General features: G+C 47.1%; 1 protein-coding gene across 17 annotated transcripts in view; it reads left to right on the forward strand.

The window, feature by feature from the left end:
• The window catches only part of LOC144782416 (renalase-like), a 916,893-nt gene that overhangs the window by 744,926 nt on the left and 147,268 nt on the right, over window positions 1–24,699 (forward strand). For 6 of the 17 annotated variants that reach the window (XM_078661763.1, XM_078661764.1, XM_078661762.1 and 3 more), the window contains 2 exons: window positions 12,751–13,015; window positions 15,289–16,439. The exons of 10 other annotated variants lie outside the window; for them this stretch is intronic. In XM_078661763.1, the coding sequence (XP_078517889.1) occupies window positions 12,751–13,015; window positions 15,289–15,650 (627 nt within the window). In that variant the 3' untranslated portion in view covers window positions 15,651–16,439. Of the gene's footprint in view, window positions 1–12,750; window positions 13,016–15,288; window positions 16,440–24,699 lie in introns of those variants that run through there. One more of the 17 variants, XM_078661768.1, reaches the window with a different exon arrangement.

The following is a 24,699-nucleotide window of genomic DNA, read 5'->3' on the forward strand; positions in this document are numbered from 1 at the left end:
ACAGCACAGATGTGTGACGCAGCTGTCCCATTTTTTCCACCATGGTGCTCCACAATGTGAATGCGTTGCATCTGTGCTGGCATAGCTGTGGTGCACAATGACTGGCAAATCCCTGCTGATATGCAGTGCTGTGCCAGTTACAGTAAATGTGCCCCCCATGTCAATAACTCAGGAGCACATATCAATTGGACCCCACAACATACCCATCCACAAGTGAACATTGAGGACAATCCAAAGCATGGACAACTACCAGGTATAACAGTGCCACCTACAATGTGTATGAGAAATGGATGTTGCATTAAATGGCATTAATATTGTATGTCTCTCACACCCACAGGGCAACGTGCGGAATCGAACCCCACCGATGGGCAAGATGATTCACAGTCCCAGGCTCAGGAGGGCTCTCATCCCACTGACAGCGATGCCTCTCACCACTCCATGGATGAACCCGACCGACCTGGCCCCTCTAGTGCCCCAAACCCTGCAGCACCTGGATCAGGCACACCTGCGCCAATCGCCACCACCATTCCTGCCACATGCCAGCGGACAGCTCGGAGCCCTGCCCACACTCAAGAACTGAGCCAGTCTGACAATGAGGGACAAGGTTCGATGGGCACCCATGAGGGGGCAGACAACACCACCACTGCCATCACTCAGGGGTCCCGTCGAGCCGATGTGCCCACAACGGCAGGCCAGGCTTGTGTGGGCAGGGGTGGCAGGAGTGGCAGCAGGCGGAGGCGAGAACCTGACCAGCCAGCTGCAGGTCCCGTTGGGAGTCCCAGGGAGTTCAGCCAGGTAGTGGGGGCCCTCACAGAGATAAAAACCTGCAGGCCGAGCAACACGCCAGTCAGCAACAACACCAAGGATGGATGGAGGCAAGACTGGCTGAGCTCCTGGCGGTGCAAAGGGACATTAGCCACACACTCCGTCGGATTGCTGACAACATGCAGCACCCTCCCTGTGTCACCAGGCAAGACACTTCAAGGCAAAGACGGCCACCAGGCACAGGGATGGAGGAGGAGGAGGAGGAATTGTCTGACAGAGCGTCCCGTGCATTGTCCAGGCTTGCATATGAGGGTCCCCCAAGGAAGGTGGGTCGTCCACGGAAGACACACTGAGAGGCAGCGGGCCATGCGCATCTCCCAGGACACCTGGTCTGGCACCTGGAGTCTATGTGCCACAACATCACCTCATTGACTGTCCTATTCTCCCACATGGACCTGCTGGTTGCAGTCTGACCAATGATGCCAAGCACTGTGGTCTGGACTCTGGTGACTCAAACTGCAAGGCATCACATCTCCCTTCGTGAACTTTGGATTCCCTCCCTTTTTGTACAGCACCTATCACTAGCTCACGTTTCACGCACAAGAACGATAAATAAACAAAATCAACACTAGTGAAATTGATGTTGCAGTCATATACCATCATTCTACAACATACGTGTGGGGATATGTCAAAGTGTGCCACAGTGTGGAACAAACTCAACCCATCCACACACTGGGATCTGAGTCCGGTCGAGGACACACATAGGTCACAATGTATCATCAAATCCATACATGGAGCGCTATAGTCACCTGTGATGGTTTCAATCTGCTGAGGGAGGGGGGGGTTTGCCATACTGCTCAGACAGACAGTTTTGGAAGAGTGTAATGAAGGTGTAGAGGTCATGGGTCATGTGGAAGTGCCCAGGGAGGGAGTACTAGGTCTGTATGTTGATGTGGCAGTACTATCTTCCGCATGCAGTTGTACTGTGGATGTGAAGAATGGTGCCCAGGGCAAGGTTGGCTGGACGGAGTTGGGGCAATGGGGTGTTGGATGGGAGACGTCCATGTTTGTCTTTGGGGCTGGATTGTGGAGTGCCTCCTGAGTGTGGCTAAGGAGTATGAAGGTGATCCTGCTGTCGAGAGTGAGCCTATTGTAGGTATCTCAGGTGGACGGTCATGTGGCTGTGGCAGGTGATGTTGAGGATGAGGAGTGCTGATGCACCCTGTATGTGCACAAGTCCGCCTGGAGTCTGGCTGTTGATCTTGCGTAGAGGGCGTTGCTGTAGTAGAGCCGGCTGGTGTCTTGTACCTGGGTGACTGTCTGTCTTGACTAGGAGTGGATCTATCTGATGAACATTTGCTGCATGCGGAGGGACTTGCAGCATGAGGTAGAGATGGTGTTGATTTGCATGCTTATTGTGAGCGAGGAGTGTACGATGAGCACCTGCTTGCATGTGTGTCCAATGTGTGCTTGTGCGCTGCTGAGGCCGCTTTGACACAAGGAGTTGTCCCAGCCGTAAGGGGACATTCTTCAGATGATGAGCCCAGTCTTGTCCAAGTCCAGCCTCATGTGGCTGATGTTCCTCCATATGTCAATGCACCTCATGGCTTCTTGAAGGTTGGATCTGGGAGTGGTTGGGTCTTTGGTGAGGGTGAGGAGCAGCTGGGTGTCAATGGCAGAGGACATGATGATGAGGTTGTGTGCGCCTGTGATGTTGGCGAGGGGGGTCATGGAGACAATGTAGATAGTCACACTGAGATATGAGGCCTGGGCCCGATGACCCCAGTCTACTACTTGCCGAAGGGGGGAGGCGGACTCCCTGGGCCTTGCTGGTGAGGTACTTGGGGCTTTCATCCTGGGCCTTCCTCTGGATCCCAGTGTTTGAGATGTGTGATCTTACACCGTGGTACCACATGGTGTAGAATGCTGGATGAGAGGTCAATGGGGTGAGGGTGGTGTACTCACCATTGTTGAGCAGGGTCCAAGATGTTGTTGGTGGTGGCAATGAGGGCTGTTGCAGTGGGGTGATAACTGTGGAAGATGGTCTGGTGCAGGTTGCCTGAAGATGTTTGCTTGGAGTGAGATGATCAGTTGCTTGTTGACTGTCTTCTTGAAGACATTTGCCGTGTAGGGAAGCAGGGTGATGTTCCAGGAGATCCTGCTGTACTGCCGTATGTCGTCAAAGAAGGGCCTGGGTTCCTGCATGCCTACAGCTCCCATGGAAAGTGGCATACTCAAAGGAGACATTCATGATGTCCCGAAGGTGGCCCTGAAGGATGGTGTATGTTGTGATTGAGATGTTGTGTGGGAAGGATCCAGATGGAGAGCCAGAGTGGATGGTGTACATGAGCCGGGTGGTGTCTGCTGCTGACGGGACTCCAGGACCTGAAGGGGGGTATGTCCTGTGGAAAATAGCACTGTCTGCCTCTGTGTGGCGAGGCTGTCTTGTACGTCCACGAGCTTGCAGTGGTAGTAAGTTGCAAGGGATCCCCTTGGCCTTGCAAGGATGGGATGTCTCTTGGATGGAGAGCTGGGGTCAGATAGTTCTCTCACAATGCCGATGAGGTCATTCATGTTGTGTGTGTTGGTACCTAGGCCATACCTGAAGGTTGTCCTCTTGTCCGTGCTGATGATATGGTGATGTCCGTGTGTTGTGGATTTCAGGCTGAAAGGTAACTGATGGTTGTTTGTTTTACAAGGTTTGCACATGAGTCTGGCTAGACCTGTATGAGTCCGGTAGGTCTGCCTTGTCCCGGGTGGCTTAACTGTTGTTGTGCTTCACAGGAAATTCCGCCAATGTGGCAAGAGTGTTGGATCAGTCACTGATCCAGTGTGTGCGGTTGCAGGGTGTGGCTGTGTCGTTGTTTGGAGTGTCCTGTGTGAGGGTGCCACACAGCTCGTTTGTGTTGACTTTGGTCAATCTTTTTTGGTGGATCTGTAGCGGAGTGTGGTGCAGTGTGTTGTTTTTTGGGCAACTGGATGCAAATGTTGATGTACCAATGCAGGATGGTGCGGTGGTTGTCCTCCAGCTAGGAGTTGCTGTCTCCCTGACCCATGTAGTCTGTGTAGGTGAGGGCCTGCGTGCTGATGTAGTTGTCCAATGTCTGAGGACCAATCTGTAAAGCCGTTTCCCATCTCTGTGGTCTCAGAATTTTTATAATTTTTCATATGAAGCCTCTCTGCTCTATTTGCAGATGTATAAATCCGGTTCCCCTACAACATCCTTGCTAAGGGTCCCAATTACCATTTAAGCTCCATCTGGAACCTTTCCCTCAAATTGGGCTCTTATCCGGCTGTATGGAGACACGTGTTCCTCCTGCCCATCTTAAGGAAAGCCAACGCAGATCCTGAATCTCCTTGCAATAATAGACCTAACTCTCTCGTAACAGCTCCGGCCAAGATTTAAGTGAACAATTCCTTGCAGCAACTGATGACCTTTGTTGAAGATAATAGCCTCCTTCACAACTCTCAATCCAACTTCAAACCCGGATATAGTACGGAGTCGGCCCTCATTGAAATGGCAGACTCTATACGCTGGGCGGTCGACGGAGGTTCCAAGGCGGTGTTGGTACTGTTAGACTTGTCTACAGCATTTGACACCGTTGCCCATCCCATTCTTCTGAACCTCCTTAAGACCATAGGCATGGGGGGCTTCATGGTGAACTGGATATCGTCCTTACTGTCTGACTGCACACAGCAGGTCCAGACCTATCCATCCGTCTCCCCAGTCAAATCACTGAAGTGGGGCATGCCGCTGGTCTCTGCTCTGAGCCCTCTGTTTTGTAATATTTACTTAACCCCGCTGGCTGCATCGATTGCCATGTCTGAAGTCAAAATCATATCATATGCTGATGAGCTTCAGCTTCTATTCACCTTGAATGCTGTATGTGCCGCTAATTTTGACACACTAGAAAATAGTCTCTAGATTACTGTGGCCTGGATGTTCCACAATTTCTGAAAACTTAATACAGTTAACACCGAGATCCTATTTATTTAACCAACCTTCTCCCCTCTCTTCCAATCTGTGGTGGCCAGAGGAACTGGCCATTGCTCCGGCACACAAGGACTTGGTCATGAATCTGGGAGTTAGATGGGACAACCAGCTATCCCTTCCACAAAGGTACAAGAGGTGGGTGCCGTTTGTTTTGGCAAGATTAAACTCATCAAGAGAATTATACACTTTCTGCACATTGTAACCCGGAAAACGGTGCTTCACGCACTGATTACGTCCCATTTACACTACGCGAAAGTCTCATACGTAGGTCTCACATTAGGCTGGCTCCGTATACTGCAGACGGGCAAATATGCTGCTGCCTGCCTGGTATGTAGAGTCTCACTTTGACAACATATCTCCCCGTATGTTAGACTACTCCATTGGCTGCCATGGCTACACAAATAGAATTCAAGGCACTCACACTCGCCTTCAGGGCAGGACAAGGACGTGGTCCAGTCTACCTTAGGAGGAGACTGCGTCCCTACTGTCAATCACGATCCCTACGTTCCAATGACAAGCACTTGCTCATTAGTCCTTGCTTAGCTAAACCTAGATCAGGAGGTGAAACCTCTCAGGTAGGAACCACCCAATGTTGGACTAAGCTACCTCTTCCGCTGCGTCTGATTCTGTATGAATATGATTCTCGCTAAGCCCTTAAGACCTGGATATTTAGCCTGCTTGATTAGTTGCTCTTCCGTATGCTGCCTCATTTTCGGCACACTACAGCGCTGGGACAACCCCGTTGGCTTAGATGTGCGCTCAATACATGACTATTACAATAATTGTAGATGGCTAAGCAGAATTGTGGGTGTAGGGCTGGAGATCTGTAGATGATAGTTAGACAGAGGGTGGTCTGGGGGTTGGTGTGAAACCTGAAGTGCAGATGTTTGACAATGCTGAGTGTGTCCTTGGTGTTGTATGTTACTCTGAGGGGGTACTCCTGAAAAAATTGCAAGTCATCATCCTGGAGTGTTGGTGTGGTCCCTGTGGGTGATCTTGTATCCGTCTGTGATGGCAATGTTGATGTAGTGTGCTGAGGATGCATTCAACCAGGTAACTGTAATGAAGGCGATGTGTGGGGCTGTTGTGTTGATGAGGTGACAGAGTCCAATGGCGTGCTGGCGGATGTAGCGGGTGTGCAGTAGGAGGCACATGACCTGGTTGTACGGACATGGTCTGTCATGCGGGGCAGCGCGTTGTTGGCAGTAGGAGTTGCACACACAGCCAGCAAAGCTGTAATGGGTGCCCTTAGGGGGTGCCTGATAGCAGGTGGATGAATGTCTGGTGTTCCCTGTTTGAAGGGTGGCTGGAGCATGACTCTGTTGTGTTAACTGTGTCATGGAAGGACCAGAGGGTCTTGCACTGTGCACGTTGCAGGCGCAGACGCTCCTGCCTTCGGCACGGAGGTGGCGCAACAGTGGCACTGACAAGCTGATGCCTGCATTAACAATGGGTGGAGGGAGGGAGGTGCATCTGGGAGGTGTGTGTGTTGCAGAATCAGGGCACTCGGTGGTGCGGTGCCGCAGGGGATGCAGCAGCAGGAATGAGTGAACACATGATGGTGGAAGGGGTGAGACACCATACAAAAACTATCACAGAAAGAGAAGGAGGTTTGAAAGGCACAATGTAAACGTGTATGGAAAGGAAGGAGTGTCTGGTTACTCATGGGTCACGGAACTAAAATGTAAGAACAATAACCATAAATGACGAGCACAGGATCAGGCACCGAAAGGCCAAGCTGCGCACAGACCACACAGCGTCAGCAGGTGTGGGCTGCCCGTTGTGTGTAGCAAGCTGCAACAATACATACACAACCATGTACTTCATGCACAGTATGGATCATTAGCTATGATGAACAGCATGCATGTTGCCACAGTACACATACTCCCATATGCACTATGTTTGTCAATTATGCAATAGATGACGCATGCAAACTGGCAAGAGATCTGCTGTGACAGTAATGATGCACATTGTACTGTGTGGAACACATTTGCTATACAAATGGATTAAGTTTGTGTTGGGGCCATGCTGCTTTAGCCAATGTTCATGTCCAGTGCCATTGCTCAGAAGAAAATAACAGTCATGCAAGGAGTTTACCTGTAATGCTGGTGAGACAATGTGCACACGACTGCCTGGGACTGTTGGTTCCTTGAATCCTCATAAAGGTGCGATGATCATAGTGGTCCACCTCCCGATAGCCCCTTGGTCTGAGTATAAATTACTGACTCAAAAGGGTGATCAGGCGAGGGAATGAAAGGAAGGGAACAGCAGGGAGGGAGATCTGAAACAAAGGTAAACAAGCATAAGCATTCAACACATCTTGCCACTGAATCACAGAATACCTCAGGACCTATACTGTAACCGTTACACCTGTAAAGGAAAACAACAGCCACTGTATCATACTTGGCATCACAGTAATGAAAATTATACTAGATCTGATGTTTGAACACTGACACATAAAAGGTAACATAGTTTTTCTGCAAAAATGAAGGGTGTATAACGCTCTGCAGGCTGCTTTAATGCAATTAGAGCCATGCAGTAATGAAGGTACTCACAGTGTATGGATAATGCTCCAATGTTCAAAAATACTAATGCGCTGAAGTGCTACTCACACAAAGGCAACAATCCGTAGTTACCGCAGGCAATCAGTGAGGGTCAAGAAGGGAAATTATACATCACTCGCAAGAGCCTTTAGAAGCTCATCCAACGAGGGAGGGAATTATGTAAACACAAGGAAGCCCCACAAGCAACAGTCATTCTTTCGTCCAACTGGGCATTGAAATGCCTAACATAACAAGCTGCTGGTCTGGAAATCAACAGAGAGTAATGAGGAGCAATGCCACAAAACCAACCCTACCGTGACCAGGATATGCAGCACGCCACAAGAGAATCCTGGGATTCACCCGACTGGGTCAAAGGAAGCGTTTACATTTGTTACAGCACAACGTTGTGATGTCATCAGCGCAACATTCCTGGCTTCATGGGAATAGAAAGTTAACATCAACTGACCGAGAAGGCTTGCAAAGCAGTGTTCGCCACCGGCCCTGAGGAAGCAACGTGACAGTGACATGACATACTGCCACAAGGGGCAATGCATCCATACGAACAGACTCACAGGACACTTGACAGAACATGTGGGACATACGCTGGCCCACACCTTCACAACATGGTTGATTAGAAATCAAACTGTACTGGCACACAAGATTAAGTGGATGAGCCAAACACATCCTGCTGCACACAGTGAGGCTGCAATTCACCATGGAGCCTGTGGTTGTGATGTCCCACACAATGTCAACACGTGGAATCCGCAATCTGTCTGGGTCAAGGTTGACACACATTGATGCCTCACCAGAGTAAATACTCCACAACAGATGACTGTCAAGAAGGGTGACTGTCCTGTCATGTGAGTGGTGCAACATGTAATTTTATCCATGGTGATGAGACATGTATGGATGGTTCTTCAACATGCACAGAAACAGTTCCCACACATTCCCAAACCATAACAACCAAAAAAAGCCTGTTTGGATCTCTTACCTTAACTGACATTTACACATGTCCCTGCATGAAACGCTGATTCGGCCCACGTTGCAATCATCATGAGGAATAGCAGGAGGACTGAGATAACAAAAACAGACAACAGGCACAGCAATCTGGGAATGACAGACACACAAGGGCTCACCGTTAAAAATCTTTGGTAAAGACATGGGCAGGTACAAAACACGAACAATGTAGTACACATGTTAATTTAAAGCTAAGTCATTGTGCATTTCTGTGTGGCATGACATCAGCACTTGCGTGACACATCAGAACACACATCAAAGTGACTTTGCATACAGTCAGCTGGACACACATATTGCAACACATGCCATTCAATGCTACAAGCTTGCACACTCATTCGCAGTGACTCAGCATTCTGAGAAGTTGCATATGAGCTGACTCCGGATATCATCCTTCTCCTCCTCATCACGTGCATCGTGACCAAGCCCTTCATCCTCAACGGGTGGATGTTCCTGCTCCTCAGAATCCAGGATGAGTGGCACTGCCTTCTCAACTGCCATGTTCTGCAGCATGCAGCACACAATGAAGATATTACAGACCTTGGCCGGGGCATATGGGAGGTATCCGCCGTTCTTATCGAGATACCGGAATCGGCTCTTCAGGAGGCCAAACGTCCGCTCTATCACTCGCCTGGTCTGCCCATGTGCATTATTGTACCACTGATCTGCAGCTGTTCTTGGGTTGCGGAGAGGTGTCATCAGCCATGGCATGTTGGAATATCCCGAGTCACCTGCAATTATACATCATGTGAATAAGTGGTTCATGAGATGCTGACAGAGCAAAAGATACTGAAACACACAGGACAAACAGAGTTTATCCACCAACAAGACATGGCCGATCGTTGCGCAGCTGCAGCATCATTCTAGGCACCCCGCTACGCCTCATGATGAATGCATCATGGCACGATCCTGGAAAACGTGCACAAATATGGGAAATCAGCATGTTAGCAAGATACACCACCAGGGCATTTATTGAGTGATAATGTTTCCTGTTGCGGTAAGCCTGTTCCTGAGCCTGTGGTGGCACCAAAGCCACATGTGTCCCATCAATGACATGTGACATCCCTCCCAGGGCATAGAATTCACCCTTGACATCTCTCAACTCTTCAGGAGTAGGACATTTGATGAATTCATCAATGTGCTCCAACATGGCTGCTAACACATCATGCAAGACACGGCTGAACATCATTTGGGACATTCCACGTACATCAGCTATGGTTAGTTGAAACGTACCTGTAGCAAAAAAAAATGGAGGTCCTTCAGCTTGGGGGTCAGCGCAGTAGGATACCTGTGTTGCGGTTGGAGATGTGGTTCCAGCCTGTTTGTCAAGTCCTAAATCAACTGTCAAGTGAATCTTTAACGTCGGATGCAGGCACGTTCCCTCATGGTAGCCAAGTCTGGAAATGGCCTTGGTAGAGGCAGTGCCCTGCAGGATATATTTGGGAAGAATAGATAATAACTGTCAGACAACATCAATGGCAAGGTACATAGCACATGCAAAACTGCTACTAGACATCATGTCACTATGGAGTCTGGCGTGTGCAATACATCCAGGACACATATGCCAGCTTGCTGGTACTCCTACGACAACCCAGATACACCTGTTGTTTGCCTCAATAAACATGACATTCCCTGAAACAAGCTGCTGGTCTGGTCTGAGTGAACAGCCCAAGATATCACTGGAGTGGCACACGTCACCAAACCTGCAGTGGAAGGTTGTCAACCCATCCAGACAGCTGACTGCAAGGCACACGCACAGGTCACATGGAATAGCAAAAGTACATATCAAACACATTGCGATAAAGGTCTGCATGTGACAACAAAACGACTCAGCCCTTGTCAGGATGCAGACATGTGTGCCTTGGGAAAAATTATGTCTGATGCCATCAGACCCAAAAGTCGTGGGAATGCACATGTGGCATGGTATGCGTACATGTGAAACCATTCCCCCTCAACACAGACCCATGTTAGATGCACCAACAGCAGATGCAGTTTATGTAACACAAACAACAAGCTCAAGGTTTGACATGATACACACCGGCCATAGTCAAATAGGGTCATGCTGAGCGTGAAATGTCAAGTGACAAAGTGCCTGGGTCCCTGGCTTCATGAGACAGGTGCCCGTAGTGATGACTGTGCCATCCCAGTGTTGATGTGCATGGCAACGTCTGCATAATGGTACACATGTGACAAGTGTCAAGGTGATGTGTGCCACATAGTTCCCCATCATACATGACGTGTCAACAGGTCAGCACACATCAATTGGGCAACAAGATCAGATGTCCTCTGCTATATCACTGCCTGCCACACCTAGAGCCTGCACATGTAAGTATGAAATGAAAAGAATTTGATACACATCATTGTTTGAACCGTACCCCTACATCCCTGCCAAGTGTGCGGCTCGTATCACTATTGTAATGGTGCCATGCGTGAGCATGTGAAACGCACCGTACCCCTGCATTCACAACTGCATGTGAAACGCACCGTACTCCTGCATTCACAAATGCATGTGAAACGCACCGTGTGAAACGCTCCCTAACCCTGCATTCACAACTGCGTCTGAAACGCACCGTGTGAAACGCACCGTAACCCTGCATTCACAAATGCGTGTGAAACGCACCGTACCCCTGCATTCACAAATGCGTGTGAAACGCACCGTACCCCGACATTACGAGCGTGTGTCCGCATCGTCTCACTATTGTAATCGTGCCATACGCGAGCGAACTGCACCACGACATTACGCTTGTGTGTGCGCATTGTCTCACTATTGTAATCGTGCCATACACGAGCGAACCGTACCCCGACATTATGTGCGTGTGTGCACATCGTATCACTATTGTAATTGTGCCATACGCGAGCGAACCGTACCCCGACAGTATGTGCATGTGTGCGCATCGTATCACTATTGTAATCGTGCCATACGCGAGCGAACCGTACCCCGACATTACGTGCGTGTGTGTGCATCGCATCACTATTAAAATGGTGCCATACGTGACCTGAAACGCACCGTACACGTGTGTGGATCTCAAAAAATACATAGGGGACACCAAGGGGACGAGTAGTAGGCCCTGAATGCAGCCTGGTTGTCATGGATACTGAGATTTGAGTGTGTGCTACAGGTGTCCTGCAAAAGTCAGTTGGGCAAAAATATACAATGTTGCAAAATGAATGTGGAGCTGAAGCTCAAATTTTAAACCATGCAAATGTGTGTCAGGGCTTTATGTTTAAAGGGATTGGATGAAACATAGGATGCAAAGTAATCTGGCCTATCACACTGTACTCCTGAAACTGAAAGCCCCTCAGCAGTACTAATTTAAGGCTGCATGTGGCTGTGAGAGAGCACTTGCCTTCACAACATTGGAGTGGACCACACTGCTGCAGTCTCTGCATTCCCTGGACGTTATGTCACTTACTATGGAGAGGGCACCAGCATTCACTGAGGAGGAAAACCAGGCCCTGCTGGATGCCCTCCTACCACAGTACAGCAAGCTGTATGGGAGACCAGGGGAGCAGGTGACTGCTGACTGCAATAGCTTTGACTGTGCACCTGTTGTGTGAGTGTCACAACAGGCATTGTGTATTGGTGGGACAGACATGCAATGTGGTTTGGAGTGAGTCCAGGGTGTGAACATTGTGGTGGCTGCCATGCAGAGCATGATGTAGTTCATGTGTGTTCACTCCTCACTTGTATTATGCTTACTGTGACATTCAATGCATAGTGAATGACACATTCAGCCGTGCCACACCTTGGTGGCTTTATTTCCCAAATTTACTGAGGTGTAACAGTGTTCCCCCCGGAGTGACAGTTGAATGTACTCACAGATGTTTATGACTTGTGGGGACCTGTGGTGATATTGTACAAATGATGTGTTTAACCTAATGGACATTAAAGTGTGTGAATGTTCCTTGTCATCTGGGTGAGTGTGTATGTGATGTGTTGCACCACAGCTGCATGGCGTATGCAGCAGCTGTAGCCATCTGATGTGCCAAGTAAGCAGTGCTGTGTGCCTGACTTGCAAAGTTAGCACAACACCTGTGACATCTCTTTGTCAAGTGGCACATGTGCAAAGTGAGGGTTGTATCCACTGTTGTCAGTGACAGGCGAGTGATCTGTGCCAGGGTGTGTCTGTCTGGTCTGCTGAGGGTTCTAAAGTGGAGTAGGATATGTGACTGCTTGCCACGTGATGTCCCACACCCTGCAGTTGCATGTGTTGTCCAGTGTGTGCCATGATCGGTGAGGGTGTTGCACCCGTTATGCCATCTGTTGCCTTTCAATGCCATGTAGTGCATTGGGGTTTGCCCACAGGCCTAATTCACATGGACAATGATGCAAGGCCTGTCAGCATCCTATGCCCTGTTCACATTATCAATGTAGTGTGTCTCTGGGACATGGAGCATGTGTAGTGATGTTGTTTCACTTTGTTTTCCTGACAGGTAACTGCCTATGAGAAGGGGGAGATATGGTTGGATATTGTCAGGTCTGTGGGGGTACATCGCCGGCAGCTGTGCAACATTCAGAAAAGGTGGCAGGACATCCGGTGCTGGACCCGGCGTATCGCCCGGGTCCAGCTGAAGATGGAGGCTCCACGCCGGCAGGGTGGAAGCCGTCACCTCACCCCCCACATGCTCCGGGTCCTGGCAGTGGTCTTTCCAGACCTCGATAGGCAGTTGCAGGAGAGACAGCAGCAAGGAGGAGTAGGTACATGGATGCTTGTTGTGTTGTGTGTCACCTGCTTCTTGAGGTGCTCTGAAGCCTTGAAACACTCCCACAGTTGGGGTGTCTGGTCAGACAGGCTATATGTGCAGTGTAGTTTCAATTCCCCATATTCACCTGGTGCTCTTTTTCATCCCTTCCCCTCCTTCACATGTGTCCCCAGGTCTGTGTGTATTCACATTTGCACATGTTCATCTAGGGTGCAAGGTAATTAGACTGCACATTAATTAGCGCATCATGTGGGAGGGTGGTCTGTGACATGTGGTGGGACCTTGCCTGTGCCGTGACCTGTGCACTGTGTTTGGGCTTCATATTTGTTTGCACTGATGATGAGTCTCAACATAGGAGTGTGAGGTTTCAACTGCACACCCTTGCAGCATGCATGACCCATGTTGTGTTCTCAGACATGATGTGCATCAGTTGGGAGATGTGCATAGTGCCATGACGGTTAATCATGGAACAGTCAGCTCATTCTAGACCCACGGATCAGTGTGCCCACTACAGTCCCCTGAGACACCCTGGCCTCCTAATCATGTGTGTCATCCAACACTGTGCCCATTCTATGTGTGTTCAGCATGGGTATGCCTCTGTGGCATTGGTCCCTGGCATAGTTTGTATTTATCCTGTGTCTGCTACATGTGCCCACTGGACATGGATACAAAATTTGGCTTGTGCATACTCACACTGAGAAGTGCCCGTGTGCCTATTCACAACAATCTGTTGTTGGGTGTTTGTGACTAATATGTATTGCCAGCCCCACTAGGTGAGCTTGGGTTACTTTTGGAATCGTTGCTGCACAGTTTTTGTTACCCAGATTCTGAGTTCTCACTTCTTGAGCTGTATCAATCTCATTGACTGAGGGATGGGGGTGTTGTGCAGGAGAGGTCCAATGGGCCTGCCTGATTTTCCTTGGCAGTTGTGACCTGTGGGTGAGAATTGGCTGGTCGATTTTTCACCATGCACTTCCCCTGTGATGGTGGCCAGTGCTTTCATATGGGGCTTGATAGGCTATGTCATTTGTTTCCAGACTTGATTGTGCCTCATTCATTTTTGCCACATGTATGTAGTTCTGGTGCAACGCTGTTTTGTCTTAGTGTGTACACTACTGTGTTGACATTTTGCATGGGGATAAGGGTATGTCCACAGTGCAGCAATGATTTTGTTCATCACAATTGCAGGCCCATTAGCTTAAGGATTGTCCTGGTTTGGGACATGTGGGCCACTTCACATGACAGCCAGTAGGTCGTATGTGCTAGCAGCTGTATGATCAGGTAATGGATGCCCCTGTGAGGACTGACATATTTCAAGTTGTCTCACATTTATGATTGTACCTTGGCACTCCCAACACTTGTTAAAAGTTGTTAATGTTTTGAATGTGTTAATATGACGAATTGTGTAAGTAACACTTATGTGCCTGCATGATAGTTGTCTCACAAGGTAGTGCACACAAAACGACATTTGCAATTTATTTTTTTGAAGAAGCAGGCAGCTTTTGAAGGAGACCAGTGTTAGTGATTAATGTTGTGCCTTGATCTCCATATAAATGTCTCCACAGTGCTCTTGAGGTCTTGAAACTCATTTGTTGTCAATTGTACAAACTATTGTGTGTCAAGCCATCAAGACCACCGTTGGACTATGTATATGGCACATCTGCAACGCCATTTGTTTCTAACAGTGTTTCATCTTAAAGGGTGCCCGCTGTTTCAATTAATGTGTAAATGTTTTTTGTGTGCATTTCATTGTGAAACATCTATCATGCAGGCACATACGTGTTCTCTTCACAAGATGGAGAATTAACACATTCAATAAATGTCGAATGTGTGAAGTATGGTGAGTCCCAAGATGCCAACAATTTGTTACATTATTTTCACCCAAATGTACCTACAGGGCTCTGAGTGTGGTGTCACCTTGGGGAGTGAGGAGGGTTAGTTTGCCCTGAGGGGCACCACTGCTGTTTATTTCTTTGTGAACTTCAGGTGGCATCACTTCATTGTATAGATCTGCTGTCCTGTAAACAAACAGAAGCTTCTCAGTGTAATTCTCATTCAAGTTGTGGCCTGGTGTGTTCTTTGGATCCTTGTGTCCAAGTAGCATTGTGTCTATACCAACTGGGCAGTACAAGTCTCAAATATGTGCAGAGCTATGTGGCTGTTACTCATGATGCATGCCATGATTTGCAGTGTGACCTAACGATTTTGTGCTCGTGTCAGATGTGTACAGGTGACTGATGCATTTTTGTTTCTTCTCCTTGCCCACAGCATCATCAACAGAGACAGGAGGAGACATGAGCACGGACCAAGAGGAGGTACCCAGCCACAGTGCCACGACAGCTGAGGAGTCGGAGGGAGCAAGTGGCATGGAGGGTGAGGGGAGTCAGGCGGCGGAACTGTTGGAAGGCGACACTGACTACCACGCTGATGGATCCGCTTCTGACTCCCAGGAGGAGGGGGAATATGCCGCGACAGCATCCAACATCACTGTGTCTGTCCCCGCCTCCCCCAGACCCATATCCACCCTCCCAGTAGCTAGGGTCCCTTCTGGGTGTGCAGCCCCCCATGTCTCCATCGGCACCGCAGCCCCTGCCCCTGTCTCCCTGCTGCCCTCAGGGCGGAGTCTGTGAACCTACTCCGACAGATTCAGGTTGGTCAGACATCAATGCTGACTGTCCTCCATGGCCATACTCGGATACTGACCCAGTTGTTGTCATTCATGGAGGGCATGTCAGCTACGATGTCTGACCAATGTCGGAGTCTATCGTCCATGGACTCCTCACTGACGGCAGCAGTTTCCCTCCTGCAGCGGTCCGTCCCCCCCTCCTTCGGACCCATCAACATTCCCCTCTCCCATACCTGTCCAGAGCACACGCAGAACAACACGATCACGCACACCAACGGACACAACCAGCACACCACCACAGAAGTGTAAGCGCACATCTCCTGGCAAGCAATCTCACAGGGATGGAGGTACACCCACAGGGACTGGGGTCAGACGGCAGGCACGCAGCCAAAGACAAAGTCCGCAAGACTCACAGCCCTCTACCTCCACTCCCATAGTGTCCCCGGGTGCAGGTGGTGGTCTGGCTGAACTGGCAGCAGTGTGCAGCATTGAATTTCTTTCCACCTTTGGCGCTGCACAAGCCACTGAGGAGGATACCTCTCCCCCTGCACCCACAACACCTACCCTTCCCACTACTGTCCCAGCGGTGCCTGGTCCTGACCCAGATGATGCCCCCCACGGGTCAACAACCCTTTAGGTCATTCATGTGGAGGCAAGTTTGGGGTTGACGACCTCCCCAACGTCCCCCTAAGAGACTTTGATGTGGACTGGCCATTGGCCTTGTTGGAGCTGGGACTCATTTTTGCACTTATTTTCATTTGGAGCTGAATAAAGCATTTTATTTTTCATTCAACACTATTGCATTTCAGGTACTTGCTTTAGGTGCAGAGGGCCCAGGAGTTGGTGTCCTGGTGTGACCCTAGCCCCATCCATGCCACTTTCTTACCGCGTTGCAGGGGTACACCACCAATTTCAACAGGGAGATCACACTCCAGCCTCAGCAGATACCACGATGTAATAACGACGTCTAAATGCACTAGTGTCACGCGCACAACAAGCTGGTTCCCTGGGCATGATTTATCTGAGCCATGTCCATGTGTCCTTTTGACACATTTTTAAACGGAGACTAGACTCCAGCATGAACAGACTTCACTTGGTAATAACAGCGTCTAACAGCACCACTGCTCATAAATAATCGCGGCACTCACCCATCTGGAAATTAATGTTTTTCCATACAAGCTGCGAATTCACCACCTGAGGAATGACTAGCCAGTTGAACATAATTCTTTTAAGGTTCACTGGATGCACACGATTAGACTTACAAGCGTAATCAGTACCAACCAGCCGCCAACTAGACCAGTATGTATAGGCTGTACCTATTAGCCAACTGAGACCTGACCCATTTTTCCCCAGGCAACTGCCAAGGCGACCCAGACCCGTAAATCTTCCCACCGGCTGGTGTAGATGAATCTACTATATAAGGTATGATGAGACCCATTCGCCATGGGGACTATAAAAGTAAATGCCCTTTTGGAAATATATATGCTAAGGCTTCTACCGTATATTGTTTATAGAAGCAGTGAATCAACAGCACTACAAGTGCTTGCCGGCTGACAAGCATCAGCAGCAGTAAAGGACCAGATGAGTCATACACCTAACAATAAGGTGAGCTCATTAAGGGTGTTCCTTTCTTTTATTTTAAACACTGACCCTTAGAAGGCCCTGACCCTATGTTATTTACATTTATAAGCTGTCCAACCCCACTTACCAGTCCTGATGAAGACCCGCTATAGATGCGCATAAACCAGCGCTGCACTACTAGGGTCGAAACGTTGACGTACCTTGCTATACATGTGATCGCACAAAGTCCCAAGGAACAAAAGAAAACAATTTAGACCCTTAAGACTATTGTGATTCACAGTGGATATTTTGAAAAACTTTTAATTCTTTGCATATATGTTGTATCACTTGTCACACTCAGTCACAAATCACGATATACACGCCTTGTGTATTCACAGATTATGTTTTTTGTACATTGGACAGCATACCGAATGCTTTGTATAATTAAGATCTATGAGAAATGTGAATACTAAAGATTTACTTTCTTTCCATTGGGTTCAGTGTTTATTTATTGGTTTAATTTGTATATAGCCTTCATGGGATATATAAGTACATCAATGTATTAAGTACTATGTTTAAGTGAATTGCTCTTCCAGACAGAACCATCATTGCTTGTTTAATTACCCGCCCCGGGTTCTGAGGGTTACAGGGTTACCCATTACACCTAAAGAATGTGGGTAAAGTTCTTGCTAGTTTTGTTAGGTATAAGAAAGCAAATCATCAGTCTCGGCCATCTACTCTACATGGGATTTTAACCGAATTACTGTTTGTAAATCTCAGTTCTCTCTCAGGGGATGTCCATTGGCAGTCATAGGGCAAAGCAAACACAAGGAGATGATGGACGGAGCGCTGAAACTTTTCAGACACTCACCCCCAATCCCAGATCTGGGTTGTATCCAGGATCATTCTTCAACACCCCAGTTCAGACACAGCTATATGCAAATCAGTCTTGACACTGTGGCTCATGGGAACAGTCTAGCCCGAACTGCCAAGCCAGGTCTTCCCTGGACCAGAAACAAGCATCCTGGGACTGGTTTCGGGATAACACTCCTCATCAGCCAGTCTAGCTTGAATCCATTGGCAAAGTGAGCAATGGACCTACGTCTGGGCATACCCTGCCAACTTAAGCTGAACAAAGCAAACACAAGGAGATGATGGACAGAGCGCTGAAACTTTTCAGACACTCACCACCAGTCACAGATCTGGGTTGAATCCATCATTATTCTTTTTTTTTTGTAAATTTGTATTGTAATTTGAATCAGAAACATACATTGAAAGGAGAAAACGAAACAGAAAAAACAAAGAAGGCACAGGCTAATGCGCACACTTGCCCCAACTTGCGAGTTGTATTCCCGTCACATTGGTTTAGTACAATACTCTATACAGTACTGACACATCTACAATCAGAGTACAACATAACATTTACTGGTAGGTAGCTAATCAATTAAATGAGATTGAAGGTAAAGCGTTTGAGGTTGCCAATAGTCTTTGGATCGTGATGGAAGCTCTTCTTCATAGGTTTTCAGTGTGTCTTTACAGTACACCATGTCATGTAGCCATTGTTTACTCGTAGAGTATTTCTTGCCATTCCAATACATAGACAGCCTTCTTTTAGCCAATAATTATGCAACTGCACAGAATTTACGGTTAGTTGATCTCAGATTTGTCACCAGACCTAGCAGACACATACAGATTGTACAATCAATTTTGGTTCCTAATACAGCGCTTAATATTGCTGTTACAGTTTTCCAATATTCACTTAAATGTGGGCAATGCCACGCTAAATGTATAAAATCTGCTTCATCAATACCACATCATTTACAACACGCATCTGTACGAAGGCCGCATTATTTTAATTTATCCGGTGTATGATATGTTTGATGTAGGTATTTATAATGTATATTACCATTCAGGGTAAGCAGGTCAGTCAGGGCACAGCAATTGGTCCATTCCCTCTCGAGAAGGGTTGTATTTAAAACTGTCGACCATCTTATGCATGCTTTATGTGTGGTGTCTGCTATGTCATTCTGTAATAGGACATATAGTTTGGTCACTAGTTGAATAATATGCGTATTGGTGATGTTCATTAGTAATGCTTGAAGTGTTGGTGGTTCTGCAGGAAAGTCTGGATATAAATCTTTAATTGCACGTCTTAATCTGTGATATGTAAATTTAAAGAGGAGCGTTTGTTTGCTAATATATTGAAGGTCGTCAGTTTCTATAAATACTCTGTTGTTATATAGATCTCCCATCTCATTTATTCCAGCCTGCAGCAGCAGCGTCATGCCCACTTTTTCCTGAGTCACCGAGATAGCGGGTGCTGCGGTAAAGGAAACACTGCTGCATACAGTGGAAGTCTGTGTGCCAATTTCCCCATTCTCTGCCATGCCAGATTGTTCGTGCGGATGGTATTTATTTTGTGTTTCGGAACATGTGCTTGAGGGTGTGGTAGAATATATTGAAGCGGAATTGGATGGGCGTTGCTGCCCTCAACCGCCATATGTGGGAGGTATCGAATCGGGTGATACCAATAGTGTGCATATTGTGCCTGGGTACAAAGATAATAGAGCAGAAAATCAGGGACCTTGAAACCCCCTTTGAGAATGGGAGTATCCGCGCTCGTAGTTCAATGCTGGCTTGCTTACCAGCCCAAATGAGGGGGATTACACTGGTTGTCAGTCTTTGAAATACTGATTTTGGTGGAGTTATGGGAATGTTATTAAATAGATATCAAAATTGGGGTATAATGACCATCTTTACTATAGCCATTCTATCTGCCAGGGATAGAGGTAGATGTACCCATCTTTTGACACTTTCTCCCAGTTTACTTATTGCAGTACCTTAGTTTGCACTTATAACCACCACAGGATCTCTGTGATACCAGATACCGAGATATCAGACAGGGTCTGACTGCCACTCCAGTGGGAAGTCCGCTGGGTGGGGTGTTGTAATTTCTGTCAGTGGGATTAAGGTTGATTTACTCCAATTTATTTGGAGTCCTGATTGTCTACTAAATTTAATGTATTCCCGGAGGAGGGGAGACAGATTATTTTGTGGTTCACGGACAGACAGCACCATGTCGTCCACATACAGGGAGATATTTATAGGGCGTTGGAAAAATATCATCATTCTTTAGCTCACTTTGCCACCCCAGTTCAGACCCAGCTCTATGCAAATCAGTATTGAACCTGTGCCTCATGGGAACAGTCTAGATCGAACTGCCAAGCCAGGTCTTCCATGAACCGTAAACAAGCATCCTGGTACCGGTTTCGGGGTAACCTCCCTCATCAGCCAAGCTAGCTTGAATCCAGTTGCAAAGTGAGCAAGGGACCCACATCTGGGCATACCCTGCCAACTTTTGGCGAACAAGGCAAACACAAAGAGATGATGGACGGAGTGCTGAAACTTTTCAGACACTCACCCTCAGTCACAGATCTGGGTTGAATCTATCATCATTCTTTAGCTCACTTCGCCACCCCAGTTCAGACCCAGCTCTATGCAAATCAGTCTTGACCCTGTGCCTCATGGGAACAGCCCAGCTAAAACTGCCAAGCCAAGTCTTCTCTGAACCAGAAACAAGCATCCTGGGACCAGTTTCGGCGTAACACCCTTCATCAGCAATTCTAGCTTGAATCCAGTGGCAAAGTGAACAAGTTACCCACGTCTGGGCATACCCTGCAAACTTAGGGCGAACAAAGCAAACACAAGAGGATGATCGACGGAGCGCTGAAACGTTTCAGACACTCATCCCCAGTCACAGATCTGGGTTTAATCCATCATCATTCTTTAGCTCACTTTGCCACCCCAGTTCAGACCCAACTCAAATCAAATCAGTTTTGACCCTGTGCCTCATGGGAACAGTCCAGCCTGAACTGCCAAGCCAGGTCTTTCCTGGACCAGGAACAAGCATCCTGGGGCCAGTTTCGGGGCAGCACCCCTCATCAGCCAGGCTAGCTTGAATCCAGTGGCAAAGTGAGCAAGGGACCTTCGTCTGGGCAAAGCCTGCCAACTTAGGGCAAACAAAGCAAACACAAGGAGATGATGGACGGAGCGCTGAAACTTTTCAGACACTCACCCACAGTTACAATCTGGGTTGAATCCATCATCATTCTTTAGCTCACTTCGCCACCCCAGTTTAGACCCAGCTCTATGCAAATCGGTCTTGACCCGGTGCCTCATGGGAACAGTCCATCCTGAACTGCCAAGCCAGGTCTTCCCTGGACCAGAAACAAGCATCCTTGGGCCAGTTTCGGGGTAACTCTTGGTTGCTGAGCGTTTCGAACTCCATGGGATGTCAGGAGCAACAGACCGGTCAGCTTCATTGCGATGCTGCAGATGCAGGGGAATGACTCCTTCACTCCAAGGGAGATTACTTTGGATGCCCTTGATGCCCACAGGTCTGTTGAAGATCCTGGAAGATGCACAGACAACAAAGAAGACTTGCAGAACAACAAGACCAGGAGCAGCAGGAGTCTTCCTTGATGAAGTTGCGGCTGCAGGCGAAGCCCAGCGAATTCCAGGAGTCCAGACGGACATAGAGTGACATGGTTTCAAGCCTGAGCCTTGGCCCAAATGAGTCTGAGGACCCACCCACAGGTAATCCTTGTATACTCTAAGTAAGGGGTTAGGACGGCTCGGGGTTCCCTCCCTGAGGAGGATCTGGACATAGGGGAGGGTACTCCTATTTCCTTTGTCCAGTTCCACGCCAGAGTGGGAGCCAAGGGTTCCCAGAACTGGTTCCAAGGATGTATGCACCAAATGTGCCTTTCAAAACAGTCTGGTGGCGCTGGGAAGGACGGAATCCCATCACTAACCCAAGTGACATGCTTCATCATCTAGGATCTCCTCTTGGCTGCAAAGCTTAGTGCAGCCAAGGGCTACAACCCCCTCACTGTGAGGAAGGAGCTCAGGGATGTATTGAAAGGTAAGATTGGATTACCTAAAATCCGTCAGATGTGAAAAATTAGATTTGTAAAGATGATAGGCGCAGTGCAATTTGTATCAAACGTGATGTGCTCTTTAAAATGGATTATCAGAAGACAACATATTTATTCAATATCTACTGATGTCCACATTAAAAACAGTGCAGATGCAGTTTTGAAAAAATAACTGCATAAGTCCAAAAGCATGGTCTACATGTTTCGACCATTGTGATTCGGATAGAATTGTGGCCTTCCTTAGGACCTAAATAGTTGTTAAAGCTACTACGTTATAATGTGAAGAGAAGTGCAAGTCATACTAGAAAGGTTGGAACAAATACAACCTCATAACCTGATGTTTAGGTTCATTGTGAATTTTCAGAATGCTGATAGCACCCGCAATTCACAAAAAAGCAGCCTCACCTCACCTGACTACAGCTCAGGAAATGAGGCCCCGCTCTGTCCGTCGGTGCCTCCAGCCTTCTTTGAGCCGCAGTGTGTTATTTGGGGAATATATCCGTGCTGGTCCTAAAATATCTTTCCCCTTAGACCCCCTCTTTGATCTTTTGTTTGTACTCGGGTAGTAAGACATCCCATTTTCGCCTGATCTTTTCTGGGAGTCCCATGATCATACTCTTTTGGGTCTTGTTGAACCTTTTCAACAAGTCCATTGCACTGTGGATGTTAGGGTGTGCTAAACTTGTAGTTAACAACTTACTCCAAGTGTCACTGATCACTTATAACATGGCAGCACAGCTCTTGATTCTATCAAAGATTATTTTTGCTCAAATTAGAAAAGTACTAAAGTGACTAATTGAACATTATCATCAGTGTTCATTTTTTAATTTGACAATTCATCAATAATGCATGTCTCTACTGTTCATTTATTAATATTGGATTTCACAATAATATACTATATTTTGAACATGAACCAAACAACAACAAAAACAGGTGAAGTGGCCTATTTGACAACTGAAGGTTTAATTTCCAAACTTGAGTCTGTTGCCCAATGCATTTCGGAATGTCACTCTCCTCTTCAGGGGCAACAACAATAAAGGAGGAGGAAATATCAGGAGTCAATATATTTTCAACTGGAATTAGGTGTTTATGATGTGTGAGTCAAGAAAACTCAAGAAAGTTTTTGTGCGTAATGAATAGGAGAAGTCCCCATGCCTGAACCCAGAACAATATTCTTAACTTCACCCAAAGATACGAGAACCTGTGTCTGATATCATCATGATGTGCTTAGACTCACTCAAAGATTAAATGAAAGTAAAGACAAAAGAATAAGAGGGAAACGTGCAGGAAATCTCCTTTCTGTTACTAAGAGTTAGTCTGTCACCATAAAATGCCCCTGATATCTAATCATAGTCCCCCACAAGAAGTGTATCCAGCTAAGTTGACTAAAGTGAGTGTCCATATCAACTCCTAAGTACTCCTAATACAGAAAGTATGCGTGTCGCTACACCATCTTCCTGAGTGTTGTAAACAACGTTTCTTCAGTACAGACTCTGTGAATAATAGCCGTAAGGCACAAGTGAAGAGGAAATAAATTGCATTTGCTTAACCTGAAGTATATTGCCTAGGTGCACATACCTGCAGTAAACACTGCATGTGATACGCTGATCAACAACGTCTATGACTTCCTTAAAAGTCACTTGTAGTTTATGCTGTGAAACAAAGGAATCAAGAAACCTGTTTTATCACTCTTCATATCAGCATATGAAACCTTCCGACTACCAAGATGCCAGCTGTTCATCTCATAAAACCGCATGTTAAATCTGCTGCTCGATTGTAACGCTTTATCAGATCACCGCAAGTAGTCGGTGTCTTCCTTATTCAAGATAACAATAGAACTGACTGTCCCTGGACGACGCTGAACAAACCAAGTAGCCACCATATTAACACCGTCTACTGAATTAGAACCGAGTGTGGGCATCGCTCTAATGTTGATGCCTTGTACGTAACATTAAAACATTTAAGCTCAATGTCCTCAGTTTAAAAAGTCCAACTGAACAGTAATGTGAAATATTGTCTGCTTACACTTGTGCAATAATATGCTGTGAGATCCAAAACTAACCAAGAGACCATAAGTTGCTACATACGTGAAAAAAAAATAGAAATGTGATTTGAAAGATATAAAAGTGGCAGTGCCTAAGAAGAATATGATAATGAACAATTGATTTGTATAGACAGGTTATCACAGAAAATACAAAAACTGTCATGTATAGCATCTCCTGGAGCTCAATCTCATTTTGGCAATTTGCTTAGTTTGAAAATAAACATGTACATTCATGTCAAAGTGGTACATTTATAAAATAACAAGTCATAATTATTTTATCATTCATTCCTGATGGGGTCATTTTATTAAATCCTTTGACTCAGTATGTTTCTCTCTGTGAAAGTAATTTAGAGTTATTTCTGTAACATCTTACTGTTAGTGTCTGCAAAATCAAAAATCTTAATTGGGCAATGTTGTGTCTGCTTTCTAACCAATGGACAACTAAATTGAAATTAACGTTTTATTGCGGATCATGCTTTTATGTTCTGTAATTCTTGTTTTGATCTGGCGCT

Source organism: Lissotriton helveticus, chromosome 9 (assembly GCF_964261635.1).
Source record: "Lissotriton helveticus chromosome 9, aLisHel1.1, whole genome shotgun sequence".
NCBI classification, from domain to species: Eukaryota; Metazoa; Chordata; class Amphibia; order Caudata; family Salamandridae; genus Lissotriton; species Lissotriton helveticus.